The 12,646-nt window shown below is 56.3% G+C and overlaps 1 protein-coding gene across 1 annotated transcript in view; it reads left to right on the top strand.

Moving 5' to 3' along the window:
- Nucleotides 1–12,234, top strand: part of PREX1 (phosphatidylinositol-3,4,5-trisphosphate dependent Rac exchange factor 1) — a 179,402-nt gene extending 167,168 nt beyond the window's left edge. The window contains 9 exon segments of the mRNA XM_038572997.1: nucleotides 568–788; nucleotides 3,370–3,469; nucleotides 4,855–4,998; nucleotides 5,081–5,195; nucleotides 6,806–6,872; nucleotides 7,825–7,997; nucleotides 9,500–9,602; nucleotides 9,850–9,917; nucleotides 10,548–12,234. Of these exon segments, the coding sequence (XP_038428925.1) occupies nucleotides 568–788; nucleotides 3,370–3,469; nucleotides 4,855–4,998; nucleotides 5,081–5,195; nucleotides 6,806–6,872; nucleotides 7,825–7,997; nucleotides 9,500–9,602; nucleotides 9,850–9,917; nucleotides 10,548–10,590 (1,034 nt within the window). The 3' untranslated portion in view covers nucleotides 10,591–12,234.
- Nucleotides 12,235–12,646: the final 412 nt, after the last annotated feature.

The raw sequence follows: 12,646 nt of genomic DNA, 5'->3' as shown, positions 1-12,646 counted from the left end.
TGGAAACCAGTTGGCAGAAGGCAGTCTTCAAAAATAATCTTTTTCCAGAAGATTGGGACCCTGTTCCACTATTGATTGAAATTGGCCAGCTCTGCAAACCGTGTCCAGAGCAGGGGCAAGGAAGGGGGGAGGGCAGGAAGGCAGAAGGTTTACTTCTCAGAAAGAGAAAATGGTAAAGTGCATTTCTTAAAACACGGAGCTTGGCAGAGCTGCTTGGCGTCATTATTCTCAGTCAAGGCTGAGAAATCCCCTAACACATGGAGTAACAGCTGAGGGTAAGGGTTTGGGGAGAGCCTGGGGAGAATGAAAAAGTGCCTTTTTTGGCGGGGGGGGGCGGGGGGGATGCATAGGCAGATGGATCATTGAGAGAACGGAGTCTTTTGGCAAATTGGCTTGTTTTCAGAGAATTGAGTTTTTTGAGGTTGGCTTTTGTTTGCTGGGATTAATTAACTTCTGGCAAGCCGGCCCAAGAGGTGGTCTGCAGGGAGTGGTTCAGGGCCCCCGGGGTCGGGGCGGGAGCTGCTGACGGCACCCGAGCGCCCACCCGCCCTCCCGGCCTCTCCCCAGACACCGAGCTGCAGGTGCGGAGGGACACGATCTTCTGTCAGGCCCTGGTGGCCGCCGTGTGCACCTTCTCCGAGCAGCTGCTGGCGGCCCTCAGCTACCGCTACAACAACAACGGCGAGTACGAGGAGAGCAGCCGGGACGCCAGCCGCAAGTGGCTGGAGCAGGTGGCGGCCACCGGGGTCCTCCTGCACTGCCAGTCCCTGCTGTCGCCGGCTGCCGCGGTGAGTGAGGGGCTGAGGCCGGGCCTTCCGGGACGCAGTACAGGAGGGCTCTTGCCTGCTCACTGGGCCCTCACATACCTTGTCATTCCTTCAGCATGTATTGAGCACCCACTGTATGCTGTCACAGGCCCTGGGGATCCAGCAGTGAACAAAGCAGTGTCCTTGTAGTCAGGAACCATATGTCCTCGTGTGTGGGGGGTGGGACACGTGCAGACATAAATAAGTGGTGTAGACCAATGGCTGTCAACCAGGGCCGTTCTACCTCCTAGGAGACACTGTGACGTCTGGAGATATTTCAGGTTGTTGCCACCAAGGGAAGAGGTGGATGCTATTACTGGCGTAAGAATTTTGGGATGCTGCTAAGCATTCTACACTGCACGGGATGCCCTTGCCCAAATGTCAGCAGTGCCGCCTTTGAGAACCCTCGTATATAGTGATCTAGGCTAAGGGGAGAAATGGAAGGAGAAGGCAGGCAGGTCTGGGGTGGCAGCAGTTTGAGTTTTGATAAGGTGGCCAGTGAAGCCCTCGCTGAGAAGGTGACATCTGACTGAAAAACCAAAGGAAGGGAGGGAGGGAGCCATGAGGATACTAGGAAGGAACCTTCCAGGTAGCAGCAACAGCAGGTGCAAAGGCCCTGAGACAGGAGGTTGCCTGCAATGTCTGAGAAACAAGGTGCCCAGTGTGGCTGGAGCAGAGGGATCCAGGGGAGCCTCAGAAGGAGCCTGAGGTGAGTCCTAAGAATTAACTGCCTCAGATTGTGCAGGCAGGCTGTGGTGGGGACGTTGGCTGTTGCTTTGTGTGGTTGTGAGCCCAAGGAGGGTTTTGAGTACACGAGGGAATAGGTCTGACTTCTCCACCTAATGAGTCACCCATGCTGCTGGGTGGGGATGAGACTATAGAAGGGCAAGAGTGGACGCTGGGAGGTCGGAGAGCAGGCTTTTGTAATAATCAGGCAAATTCCCTGGTGCGAGTAGCATCTCACTTAATCCTCATAGTGACCCTGAGGTAGGTCCTTCACCACCCACATTTCAAGGATGAAAACACTGAGGCCCAGGGAGCCAGATTTGAACCCTGGGAGTTTGACTTCGGGCCTAGTAACCCCTCGGGTGTGCCCTGCTTTCTCTGTATCCCTCTTTTATCTTTGCCTGCCCTGTCCATCCACTCTCAGGGCTCAGCATCCGGGTGTGTTCCTCTGCCAGCCCCAGGGAGGCAGAGCCAAGGCCTCAGCCTTTGGGGATGCTGGTGCCCAGAGCCGAGGTGCCCCAGAAATGCAGTTGCGGTGGCACTTGCTCTGTGCTGTTTGCTCCTCCACCATGCCTGCCCTTGGCCGGAGCATCCCCCACCGCTGCAGCTCTGTCCCAGGGACCCTGGAAGCCACGGCTGCCGGCCGATGGGGAAGTGTGGCCGTGGCGCGCCCTCTGCTGGCCAGTGTCGCATGCGGGTGTCTGCCTGGCAGGAGACCTGCTGTCATTTGGGGCCCCCGGAAGGCAGCTGAACCCCCAGCCCTTGCTTTCTCCTCTCAGATGAGGACTTGGGGCCTTGTGCATTAATTCGTTAATCACCATGATGTGCCAGGCTCTGAGCTGAAGGCTGCGGCTCCGAAGCTCACTTTCTAGTGGGGAAAGCAGCTCGAGAAGAGGGCATGGAGGAGGGTGTGGGGATAGAAAGAAGGAGTTCTTCAGAAGATAAAGAAGCCACGGAGTTTCCTTGGGTTCAGTGCTCAGAGCCAGCTTCTCTGAGGAGGGGACATTTGAGCTGAGACCTGGGTAGCCAGACAGCCAGCAGGGTGAATGGTCTGAGGAAGAGTATGCTGGGCAGAGGGAATAGCATGTGCAAAGGCTCTGAGCAGAGGCCAGTGTGGCCAGAAGGTAGCAGGCTGGGAGGATTTGAGGGATCAGGTTGGCCATGTCTGTAGGGCTTGGGACTATTCTGGGAGCAGAGGGAGGGTGCAGAGGCTTTGAGGCAGCCGAGAAATAGAATTAAAATTAAGTTTTTGGAAGATAACTTGTAGTCACAGGGGAACCTAGGCCCAGGAGGCCCTCGGCTACCCTGCTCTCCCTGCACCTCTGAGGTCATCCCTGTCTGCCCTGTGCTCGGGGGCAAGGTTGGCAGAAGGAGCCTGACAGAGAGGCAGGTGTGGTCCTTGTACTGGGTGGAGGAGGTTGGGGGGCCGGTCAGGGGAAGGTTTGGGTGGCTGAGCGGGCAAGACTGAGCGATGGTCCATATAGGGGGAGGGGAGAGATGTTGAGAGGTCCTTAAAGGCTTAGGGCTTGGGCACCTGGGCCCATGCACTTTATTGAAATGGACTCTATTGGAGGAGGGTAAGCAGGAAAGTGGGGACTTGTTGGGTGTGTTAGGTTTGAAAGGGCTAGGATGGACTGGTGCACACTAGAACAGAGATCGTTCTGACCTTGGGAGGTACAGGGTAATCCACGAGCAAGTGCAACTTCACATTGAGCCCTGGACAGCCCAGCACAGGACCTTGTGCCTGGTGTGTTGACTAGGGTCAAATCACAGAATCTTGAAGTGCAGTCCTGGGCGAGGGGTGGCATCTGAGACTCCTGTACCCTTTCTCCTGCAGAAGGAGGAACGGACCATGCTGGAGGACCTCTGGGTGACCCTGTCAGAGCTGGACAATGTCAGCTTTTCCTTCAAGCAGCTGGATGAGAACTACGTGGCCAGTGAGTGCTGCTTACCACCCCCACCATGAGAGTTGGCTTTCTGGGACGGAGGGGACTGGTCTGGGGCCACCCTGCCACCAGGTCAGCTGCCCAAGTTTGAACCGGGATTTAGCACTTTCAAACCTCTTGCTTCCAACATGAGTCTCGAAGCTGAACCTTGGGGCACATATGGAAAAGAGGGGTTTCTTTTTGTATAAGCCCAGCTATCTCCAACAGCTCTTAAAAGGGAAGAGCCAGTACCCAATTCTTAAAGTTCTACCCTAGAGAAGTCCTTTGGAGTGAAGACTTCTTAAGATTTCTTAAGGGTTTATCCATAATTTTCTTCCTTTCTGTTTCCCTCTCTCTGCTCCCACATACTTTCACCTGCTTACCCTCCTATCTATCTCCCCATCCATTAATCCGTCCATCCCATCTACTTCTATCCATCCATCCTACCTACTTGTATCCATTCATCTGTTCATCCATCCATCCATCCATTGATCCCATCTACTTCTATCTATCCATCCTACCTATATTTATCCATCCATCTGTTCATCCATCTGTCCATCCATTGATTCCATCTCCTTCCTTCCTTCCTTCCTTCCTTCCTTCCTTCCTTCCTTCCTTCCTTCCTTCCTTCCTTCCTTCCTTCCATCCTATCTACTTATATCCATCTATCCATCCATCCTCCATGAACCAATTTCCACCTCCTTGGGGGGTGATATCCTGTTCAGAATGCACAGACTAGAGTCTAGAGGGACAACAGGTGTCTTCTCGGGTACCAGTTGAAATTGATCGGCGGTGGCTGCCTGTCTATAGGGAGAGCTGGGCTCAGGGGCAACTATTGACTGGTTAGTGATTTTTGCTGTGGGTGCAAGATGGGGTGGGAGTGCCATAATTTTGCCACCCTTGCCATAAGCTCTTCCTTATGAGTATAAAGATGCAGGTCCTATTTGAGGACAGCTTTTGCCAGGTAGAGGCCCTGGGTTACCAGATGAGGGGTAGTTCTGAATTTGGTAAAGCTCTGAACACAACTCCCCAGTGGGGCAAAATCAGTGCCCTGGCCTAAGAAGGAAGTAGTGGAAACTGGGACCCATGGAAGGAGGTGAAAAGTCAGGCTGCTGTCCTGAGGGAGGACGGGGCTGGGAGGCCAGCCCAGTGGGTGGGAGGGCAGGGGTGTCTGCCCAGCGCTCTGGTGTGGGCAGACAAGGAAGTCCCAGGATGCCTCTCTGAAGGTGGGAGGCAAGGGGTTCTGAGGCTACTCTTTGAGGTGGTGAGAACAGGGAGGTCCTGGACGCCACTCTGGAGGTCTGAAGGTAGGGGTGAAGCTGCCCTAGTGAAGGGTGAGGGGGACTCCCCTCGGGCCTAGGTGGTGAGCCGCCCTGCCCCACCGTATCCTCCCACAGACACCAACGTCTTCTACCACATTGAGGGCAGCCGGCAGGCCCTGAAGGTTGTCTTCTACCTCGACAGCTACCACTTCTCCAAGCTGCCCTCCCGCTTGGAGGGCGGAGCCAGTCTCAGGCTGCACACTGTGCTCTTCACGAAAGGTGAGCTCTGGGGTCCCTGGGCATAGCTGCGGCCTCTGAGCGCACTGGGACCCAAACGCCTGCCCTCCCCCTTCCTCCGTAGCTCTGGAGAATGTGGAGGGGCCACCTCCTACAGGCAGCCAGGCGGCGGAAGACTTGCAGCAGGAGATTAACACCCAGTCTCTGGAGAAGGTTCAGCAGTATTACCGCAAACTCAGGTAAGGGCTTGGGCCGCATGCTGGGGACAGGAGTCTGGGCCCGGCCATGGCAGGGTGGACGTCAGCACGTAAGGCCCCAGATGGGCCCCCGGTGCGGCCTCAGCCTTTTCTTAAGCACCTGCTCTCTGCCAGGCCCTCTGTGAACATGGGCTCTTCAAATTCTCCCAGTCACTGTATGCCAATCTAACCCACTTTACAGATGAGAAAACGGAGGCCCCAAGAGCCTACCCAGCTTGCCCAAGGTCACACAGGTAGACAGTGGCTGAACTGAGCTTTGAACTGGGTCTGTTTCATCTCAATGCAGATTTTTCCAATTGAGAGGAGCTGCCTGTTTCATTCTATGTGGGGGATAGGAGCTGGGACAAGGGGCCTGGGATTCTTGACCCTGGGAGTCCGGGGGAAAGGGGTGGTCCTAAGGGCCTTGGCCCTGCCCAGAAGAGAACCCCCAGGGAGAAGTGGAGAGCAGGGGGCATCTCTGCCCAAAGGAGGCTCCAGGCCCAGGGAGGCAGCTCCCACTCCCACCACTCAGCCCAGCTCCCTCCTGCTCCTGCTTTACTTCTTCCTTTGTGGAAAGAGGCTGAAAGTCAGATCAGGGGTTTGGGGTATGGGTAAGGGCTTTCCTGTCTTGGGGCCTGGTTTTACCATTTGGAAATGGGAGGATGATGCTTTCATTCATCTGTTCAGGGAAACTATCCAGCTGTCGTTAAAACTGGTATCTTCTGGATCGACCCATGCCATCAATCCACCTTTGGCATTTGCTGAATATTTTAAATATTGCCTCTGAGAGCATCCACTCATCCATCCCTCCCTTATTCAGCACACGTTAAGGGAGAGCTCCTGGGGCCAGGCTCTGTTCTGGATGCTTGCTTGGGAGTTAGCAGTGGCCAAAGCCTCTGCTTCACGGAGTGCAGATTCTAGAGCAGCAGTCGCCCTGCTTTGTCAATAAAGTTTTTTTTTTAAAGATTTTATTCATTTATTCATGAGAGAGAGAAAGAGGCAGGCTCCCTGTGGGGGGCCCAATGTGGGACCTGATCCCAGGACCCTAGGGTCACAACCTGAGCCAAAGGCAGATGCTCAACCACTGAGCCACCCAGGTGCCCCTGTCAGTAAAGTTTTATTAGCATGCAGCCACGTTCACTTGTGTATGTACTGTCTGAGGCTGCTTTTGTGCTACAGCAGCAGAGCTGAGTAGCATCTTGAGAGAGACAGTCTGGTCTGTGCAACGTGAACACTGTTTTATCCTTTACAGAAAAACATTGGCCAAGCCCTACTTTCAGAGGGGGAGATGAGCAATAAGCCAGTCAACAAAGACCATTGTAGCATGTCAAGTGGTGACAGGGGCTCAGAGCAGAGAGTCAGTGGGACAAGAGGATAGATGTCGTGGAGGTGGGGTGCTGATTCTGACAGCAGGCAGGGAGAGGTGCTTTGAGGAGTGCCTGGCGGGGAGTGCCCAGGAGCCCACTTGTTACCCTGCTCCCTGCCCTTCCACTGTTAGAGGACCAGGTGTCTGTGGACGGGGAGAGCAGTGCGAGGTGTTCTCAGTGCGAGTAGTTGGCGGGGGGCAGAGAGGCAGAGCCCCCACCCTCACCCCATCTCTCTCTCTCTCTCAGGGCATTTTATCTGGAACGGTCTAACCTGCCCACGGATGCCAGCACCACAGCAGTGAAGATAGACCAGGTGTGCCCCCCCCTTCCCTCAGCCGGCAGCGGAGCTTGGGCAGCGCTGGGGACTGTGGGAGTCAGGATGCTGCAGATGGGATCCAGGGGTCCCGCCCCAGCCAGGATCCTGGCAGAGCCGCCTCTGAGGCCTCTGTAGCGCCTCCTCCAGGAGCATCCCTCCTGGGACAACTCCGTCCCCATTCTAGGAATTCCAGCTGCTTCCCCATGTGCGTTGGAATTCCCAAGATGGTTTCCCCCTGCTGGCACCTGCCCACCTGTGCCCTCCTCTCCATCATTTACCCGAGCGTGTCTCTGAAGCAGCCGCCCACATGTGACGTCTGATTGGAACTTATTGCCAACATTTTAAAATCAACAAGCTTTCCGATGAGATGGAGGCCTCTAGCTTCCCTGGAGAATCAGAGGGCTCTGGCCGTCCGGGGGCCGCATTCCCATGTGTCAGTTGGCTCTCCAAGGGCCTGTGCTCCAGGCTCAGACAGGCCTGGAATGTGCTTCTGGGGTACTGGCCTCGGGGCTGGAGGCTGGGGGCTCCCAGAGAAGTGGTGGGCACGGCCCTTTGGGAGTCGGTAGTCTGGCCGGCAGGACAGTCCGATGACACAGAAACTAGGGGCAGAGCGCCATTTAGTGCCTGCACAGGAGATTGAGAACAGCTGGAGGCACAGGGAAGGCTCTTCCCGGGAGGGTGCCGTTGGGAGAGGACAGGAGGGGGCACTTGGCTCAGGTTAGCTGGGGGCACACGGCGGCAGGTGGAAGGTTAGGCTGAAATTCAGCGTAAACCGAATGCCAGCTTGCGGGTCAGTGGGAGCCACCGATGGTCCTTGAGCGGGGATCGTGGAAGGTTAAGCGGGCTGTGCCCCCGGGAGAGGGGAGCCAGGGGGACAGCGGCAGGGGAGGGAGATGGGGCGGGGCGGGGGCCTCCTCCAGGGGCCCTGATGTGTGCCTGTGCCTCGCAGCTGATCCGCCCCATCAACGCCCTGGACGAGCTCTGCCGCCTTATGAAGTCCTTCGTCCACCCCAAACCTGGCACCAGTGGGAACTTGGGTGCCGGCCTCATCCCCATCTCCTCTGAGCTCTGCTACCGCCTGGGCGCTTGTCAGATCGCCATGTGTGGCACGGGCATGCAGAGGTGAGCTGCGGTGACCCCAGAGTCAGGGCAGGCAGGGCCCCAGGGGCTTCCACGAAGTTCGGGGGTGCAGGACAAGGAGGCAGGTGGCCCTGCCTGTTGAGCCCGGTGGTGGCCTTGGCCCTCTCTCGGCCTCTGGCCTCTGCTGGGGAAGTGGGGCTGCAGGGGTAGGCAGCCCTAGGAGGGCTGCGGAACCCTCTGGAGCGAAGTCCGGGTTGGTGCAAACGCCAATCTGCATGGTTGTGCTTGAACATCCCTGCAGCCTCAACCGGCTCCTGTCTCCGGGGACAGAACTGGCCTTCATGGCCCACTGGACACTCCGCTTTCTGCCCTTTGTCCCTGCTGCTCATTCCTGGGGTGGGGTAGGAGTCACCTTCTCCAGCGGGCCTTCCCTCTTTAAAGGGCACCCTCTCCCCAGCACCACCGCCCTCCCCTCCCCTTCTCCTCAGCAGCCCTACCACCGTGCCACACACGAGGTACTTTACTTGTGTATTCATTTATTCTTGGGTGACCAAGTGTCAGCTCTGTGAGGGCAGGTACTTGTTTTATTTCTCTGCCATACCCTAGCACTGAACAGCACCTGGCATACAGCAGGTGCTCAATAAATGCTTGTTGAGAATGCTTTTCTTGAGGATACGAGGCACCATTGTTAATGGATTAACTCATTTCTTCTTTATAGCAAGCCACTGTGGCATGGCCTATGCCAGGGCTTCTCAGGCCAGGGCAGTTTTGCTCCGCAGGGGACATTTGGCAATGTCTGGAGAGGTTTTTGATTGTCACAGATGAGGAGAGGAGGATGATGTTGGCATCTAGTAGTCAGAGGCCAGGGATGCTGCTAAATATCCTACAAAGCACAGGTCAGGCCCCCTGCCCGCCCCCCTCCCCCCCGCCCTGGTCCAGGTCCAGAGGTCAGTAGTTTCCTGGTAACAGTCTATCCCTGTCTTGGGTTGAGGAGCCTAAGGCCTGGGGAGGGCAGCTTACCTGCTGAGGGTCACAGAAGTAATTATGTGGCTGAGACTTGAATCCTAGAGGTTGGGCTGCAGAGCCCATGTTTTAGAATTGTTCAGAACAGATGGGAGAGGTGAATAGACGTGTCCATGTCAAGCCCTGTTGACAAGTTGTGAGGCATTAAGGGAGTCACTTCATTTATTCCTTCAACATCTGCTTACTGAGCACCCTTTCCGAGCTGGCCCTTTGGGAGTAACACCACAAAACAGGCGAGGGAAAGCTCCTGTGCTGTGCTGACGTATTAAGGGGTGCACAGAGTAAAGCAGTAAAACACCTACTGTGTGCAGGAGTGCTGGCTGCCAGGAGGAAGGATGGGCAGATGTCGGGGGTGGACAGGAGGGAGAGGGTGGTGGTGGTGGGGCTCTCAGGGAGAAGATGCCTGATGGGGAGGGAGCTAGTGCAGCGGTTATCTGGGGGCAGGAGGGGCAGTTCCCAGGGGAGAGGGCAGGGCATGAGGCCTGCCGGCAGCCACAGCCCCGCCCACCCCTCCCCTGCAGGAGCACCCTGAGTGTCTCCCTGGAGCAGGCGGCTATCTTGGCGCGGAGCCACGGGCTGCTGCCCAAGTGCATCATGCAGGCCACGGACATCATGCGGAAGCAGGTGAGGTGGCCCCACCCACCAGGTGGGCGGAGGGCAGGGTGGGTTCTTGGGGTGGGATGCAGGGCCATCAGTGGCCCCCAGCCCCTGACTCGGGCCTCCTCCCCATCTGGTGAGGCCCCAGATTTCAGCTTCTGGGGCCTCCAATGACTCCCCTCAATACCCCTCCTGCCTTCCACCTACATCCATACGCTTCCTTCCCTGAACTCTGCAAAGGCAGGTCCCAGGCCTCATGGTTCTTTCTTCCCAGGGCCCCAGGGTGGAGATTCTGGCCAAAAACCTCCGAGTCAAGGATCAGATGCCCCAGGGTGCACCGCGGTGAGTGGCTGCTCCCCCAGCCCCCGGAAGGCCAGGACCTGCACGTGGCATGCAATCCCCGCCTCACCCCCGGCAGCCCCCATGGTGTTCCCATGGGGGCCTCACCTCTCATTTATGGGGACCCACTTTGAAGAGTGATGAATCCCACTCCAGGCATTGTTCTTATTTCTTTACCCAACAAGAACCCTGGGGCATTCTCTCCAGGTGGCAGGTGGGGACACCGAGGCACAGAGAGGTGAAGTATCTTGTCCCAGGTCATAGAGCTCGCAGCTGTCCGTGGGGTGCTGGAGAGGCCCCCGGGATCTCTTACTTGAAGAAAACTTGAGGGGGCAGAGTGCTGTGTCTAGTTTGCTATTGTCGTGGAAAATGCATTACCACCCCCGCCCCCATACACACACCCCCGAGCACGGATTCTAACGCCCAAACACACACGTGCAGACGCGCCTGTGTTCATAGTCTGCCAGTCTGGGGAGGGCCAGGCGGCTGGGGGAAAGCGGGAGCAGCCTGGATGTTTCTCCCCACCGCGCATCTTTTTATACCTGTTGAGTTTTATATTCTGGGCAGGGATTATGTGTTCAGGAAAACAGCCTGCCCGGCCATTCCTCATCCTCTTCGCACCCTCTTCCCCAGGCTTTACCGCCTCTGCCAGCCGCCGGTGGATGGAGACCTCTAAACGTGGGGACGGATGCCCGGTGCTCAGCTGCATCCTCTGGAGCTGGGCTTTGGCGGGGCACGGGGGGCCACGCTGGCCTTCACCAGAGCTCGCCGGGACTCCTTCCCGCTCTGGGATCTGCCAGGCATCTCCATCACCTCCTGCGAAGACAAGTGGTGTCCCCGCTCTCGGATGAGCTGGCCCATTGGCCCCGGGCCGGCACATTCTCGACCCTTCGGCCAGAAGCCCGAGGGGTGCCATAAACCCACAGAGCTAGCTGATGGGTGCAGCCAGGACCTGGGCTCCTGCCCACAAGTCCCTGGGACATGGGAGAAGTCACGGGCGCTGTAGCTGGAGGCCTGCAGACCCAGTTGCCTCAGGATGGCTCAACCTGCACTTTTAAAACCCCTGCTTTCCTTCTAAATCCACATTCCAGGTGACACATGAGTCTCCTCCTCCCCCCCCCCCCCTTAGCTTCCACTTCACCCCTAACCCTGTACTAACCTGCTCGGTGGACTCAGAAGAGCCGGGCCTCTGCCAAGAAAGAGGGACAGGGCACAAGCCCTGTCACCAAGAGGAAACCTGAAAGCCACACCAGCTTCCTACATGACTGCCATCGGAACTTTGAGCCATCAGCCCTGGGTGCGAGATTTGCTCTGACTTTATTTATATGGTGTGAAATCTCTATGGTTTATTTTGGGGTTTTTATGTTGTTGGTGTTGTCGAGATTTTTTTTTTTTCTCTCTGGGTTGTGTGATTATATATTTGACATTTTAAATTTCAAAGAAAGATATATTGTCTAACAGGGGACCAACATAAGGTAGCACTGATGACTTTTCCCATCTACTAAAAAAAAAAGAGAGAAACTAAATTATTGAAAATTCAAAAATGTCAGTATTTCATCTTTTTTTAATATTAGGGTCTTAAGGTATCACTTACAGGTATTGACTACAATTCTTTTTCCCACCCACCTCAGTTCTCCAGCAGCTGGTCAGTGTTAGCATGAATTCCTCTGCTCTCTTTGAATCCGGGGCTGCAAGGATTTGAGCGGCAGTGGGACCAGGGCTGGGGGCTGGAGGGGGTTGAACCACCTACCCAAGGTGCTGTCCCGCACAGGTGTCTGTCCTGCAGCTAGGAGGACCACTGGGAAACATGGGGAGGTGGCTTCTGTAACTTATTTTTTTGATATTAGCTCAGAGCAGGGCATTTGGGACTTCTCAGCCAGCGGGAGAGACAGGAAGCCAACCTGCCCACCTCCTGGCCACAGGGACCCACCCTGGGGTCCCCTCTAGCTTCTGTATGCCAGCAGGGAAGCCTCCTAGCTGAGGTAGCAGGGAGGGGAAGTCTTTCTTGTCTGTGGCTGAGGTCGGGAATGGGTTACCCACTGTCCCTGAGGCTTGAAGCCACCAGCGTCTTGGCTCTCTGGGCCTCCAGAGGGCCACGCTCCCCCTCTTGCCACTGTGGCCTAGGTTGCAAGAGGTGGCTCCTTGCTGGACACAGGTGACATGGATACAAATGATGTGCTTTAGCCCCCTGGTGGGAAACAGAGAGGGCCCCCCTGGGGGCAAGGGCCTTGTGCACTGGTTTACTTTAAAATGTACAGATCTTCTCATTAAATTCATGATAGATTTTTTATTATTATTAAAAGTCAGTTTATAATACAAAGATCCTGATCTGTGGAGGGTTCCTTTGGGGGGCTGACCCTGGTGGTGTGGGGCGGCCAGCGTCACGTGTGGGGGTGAGCTCGTGCTCTGAAGGCTGCGCCGGGGATGGACCCGGTTCCCATCGATCCTGACCTAGTCCCTGGGCCAGCACGTCTGCGGTGACGTTACCAGTCTGAACCCGTTTCCTGCCCTAAAATGGGGGCGGCATATGTGTCCTCTTGCAGGGGGAGAGAGGTGAGGACTACCCGGGATTGCACGGTGGGCCTGAGCCTCCCGCGTGCCAGGGAAATAACGGTCTTCACATTGCGTTCGCCTCGAGTTTCCATTCTGAGCTCCCATTTCACCACAGTGGTGGAAAATGGGATCATTTTTCCAGGCGTTCCTTGCCTCCTCTGGGTGTCATGCTTGGCCTC

This window comes from Canis lupus, chromosome 24, assembly GCF_011100685.1.
Source record: "Canis lupus familiaris isolate Mischka breed German Shepherd chromosome 24, alternate assembly UU_Cfam_GSD_1.0, whole genome shotgun sequence".
NCBI lineage: Eukaryota > Metazoa > Chordata > Mammalia > Carnivora > Canidae > Canis > Canis lupus.
Note: the sequence above shows the minus strand (reverse complement) of the source record. Positions and strands in the feature narration are given on the sequence as shown.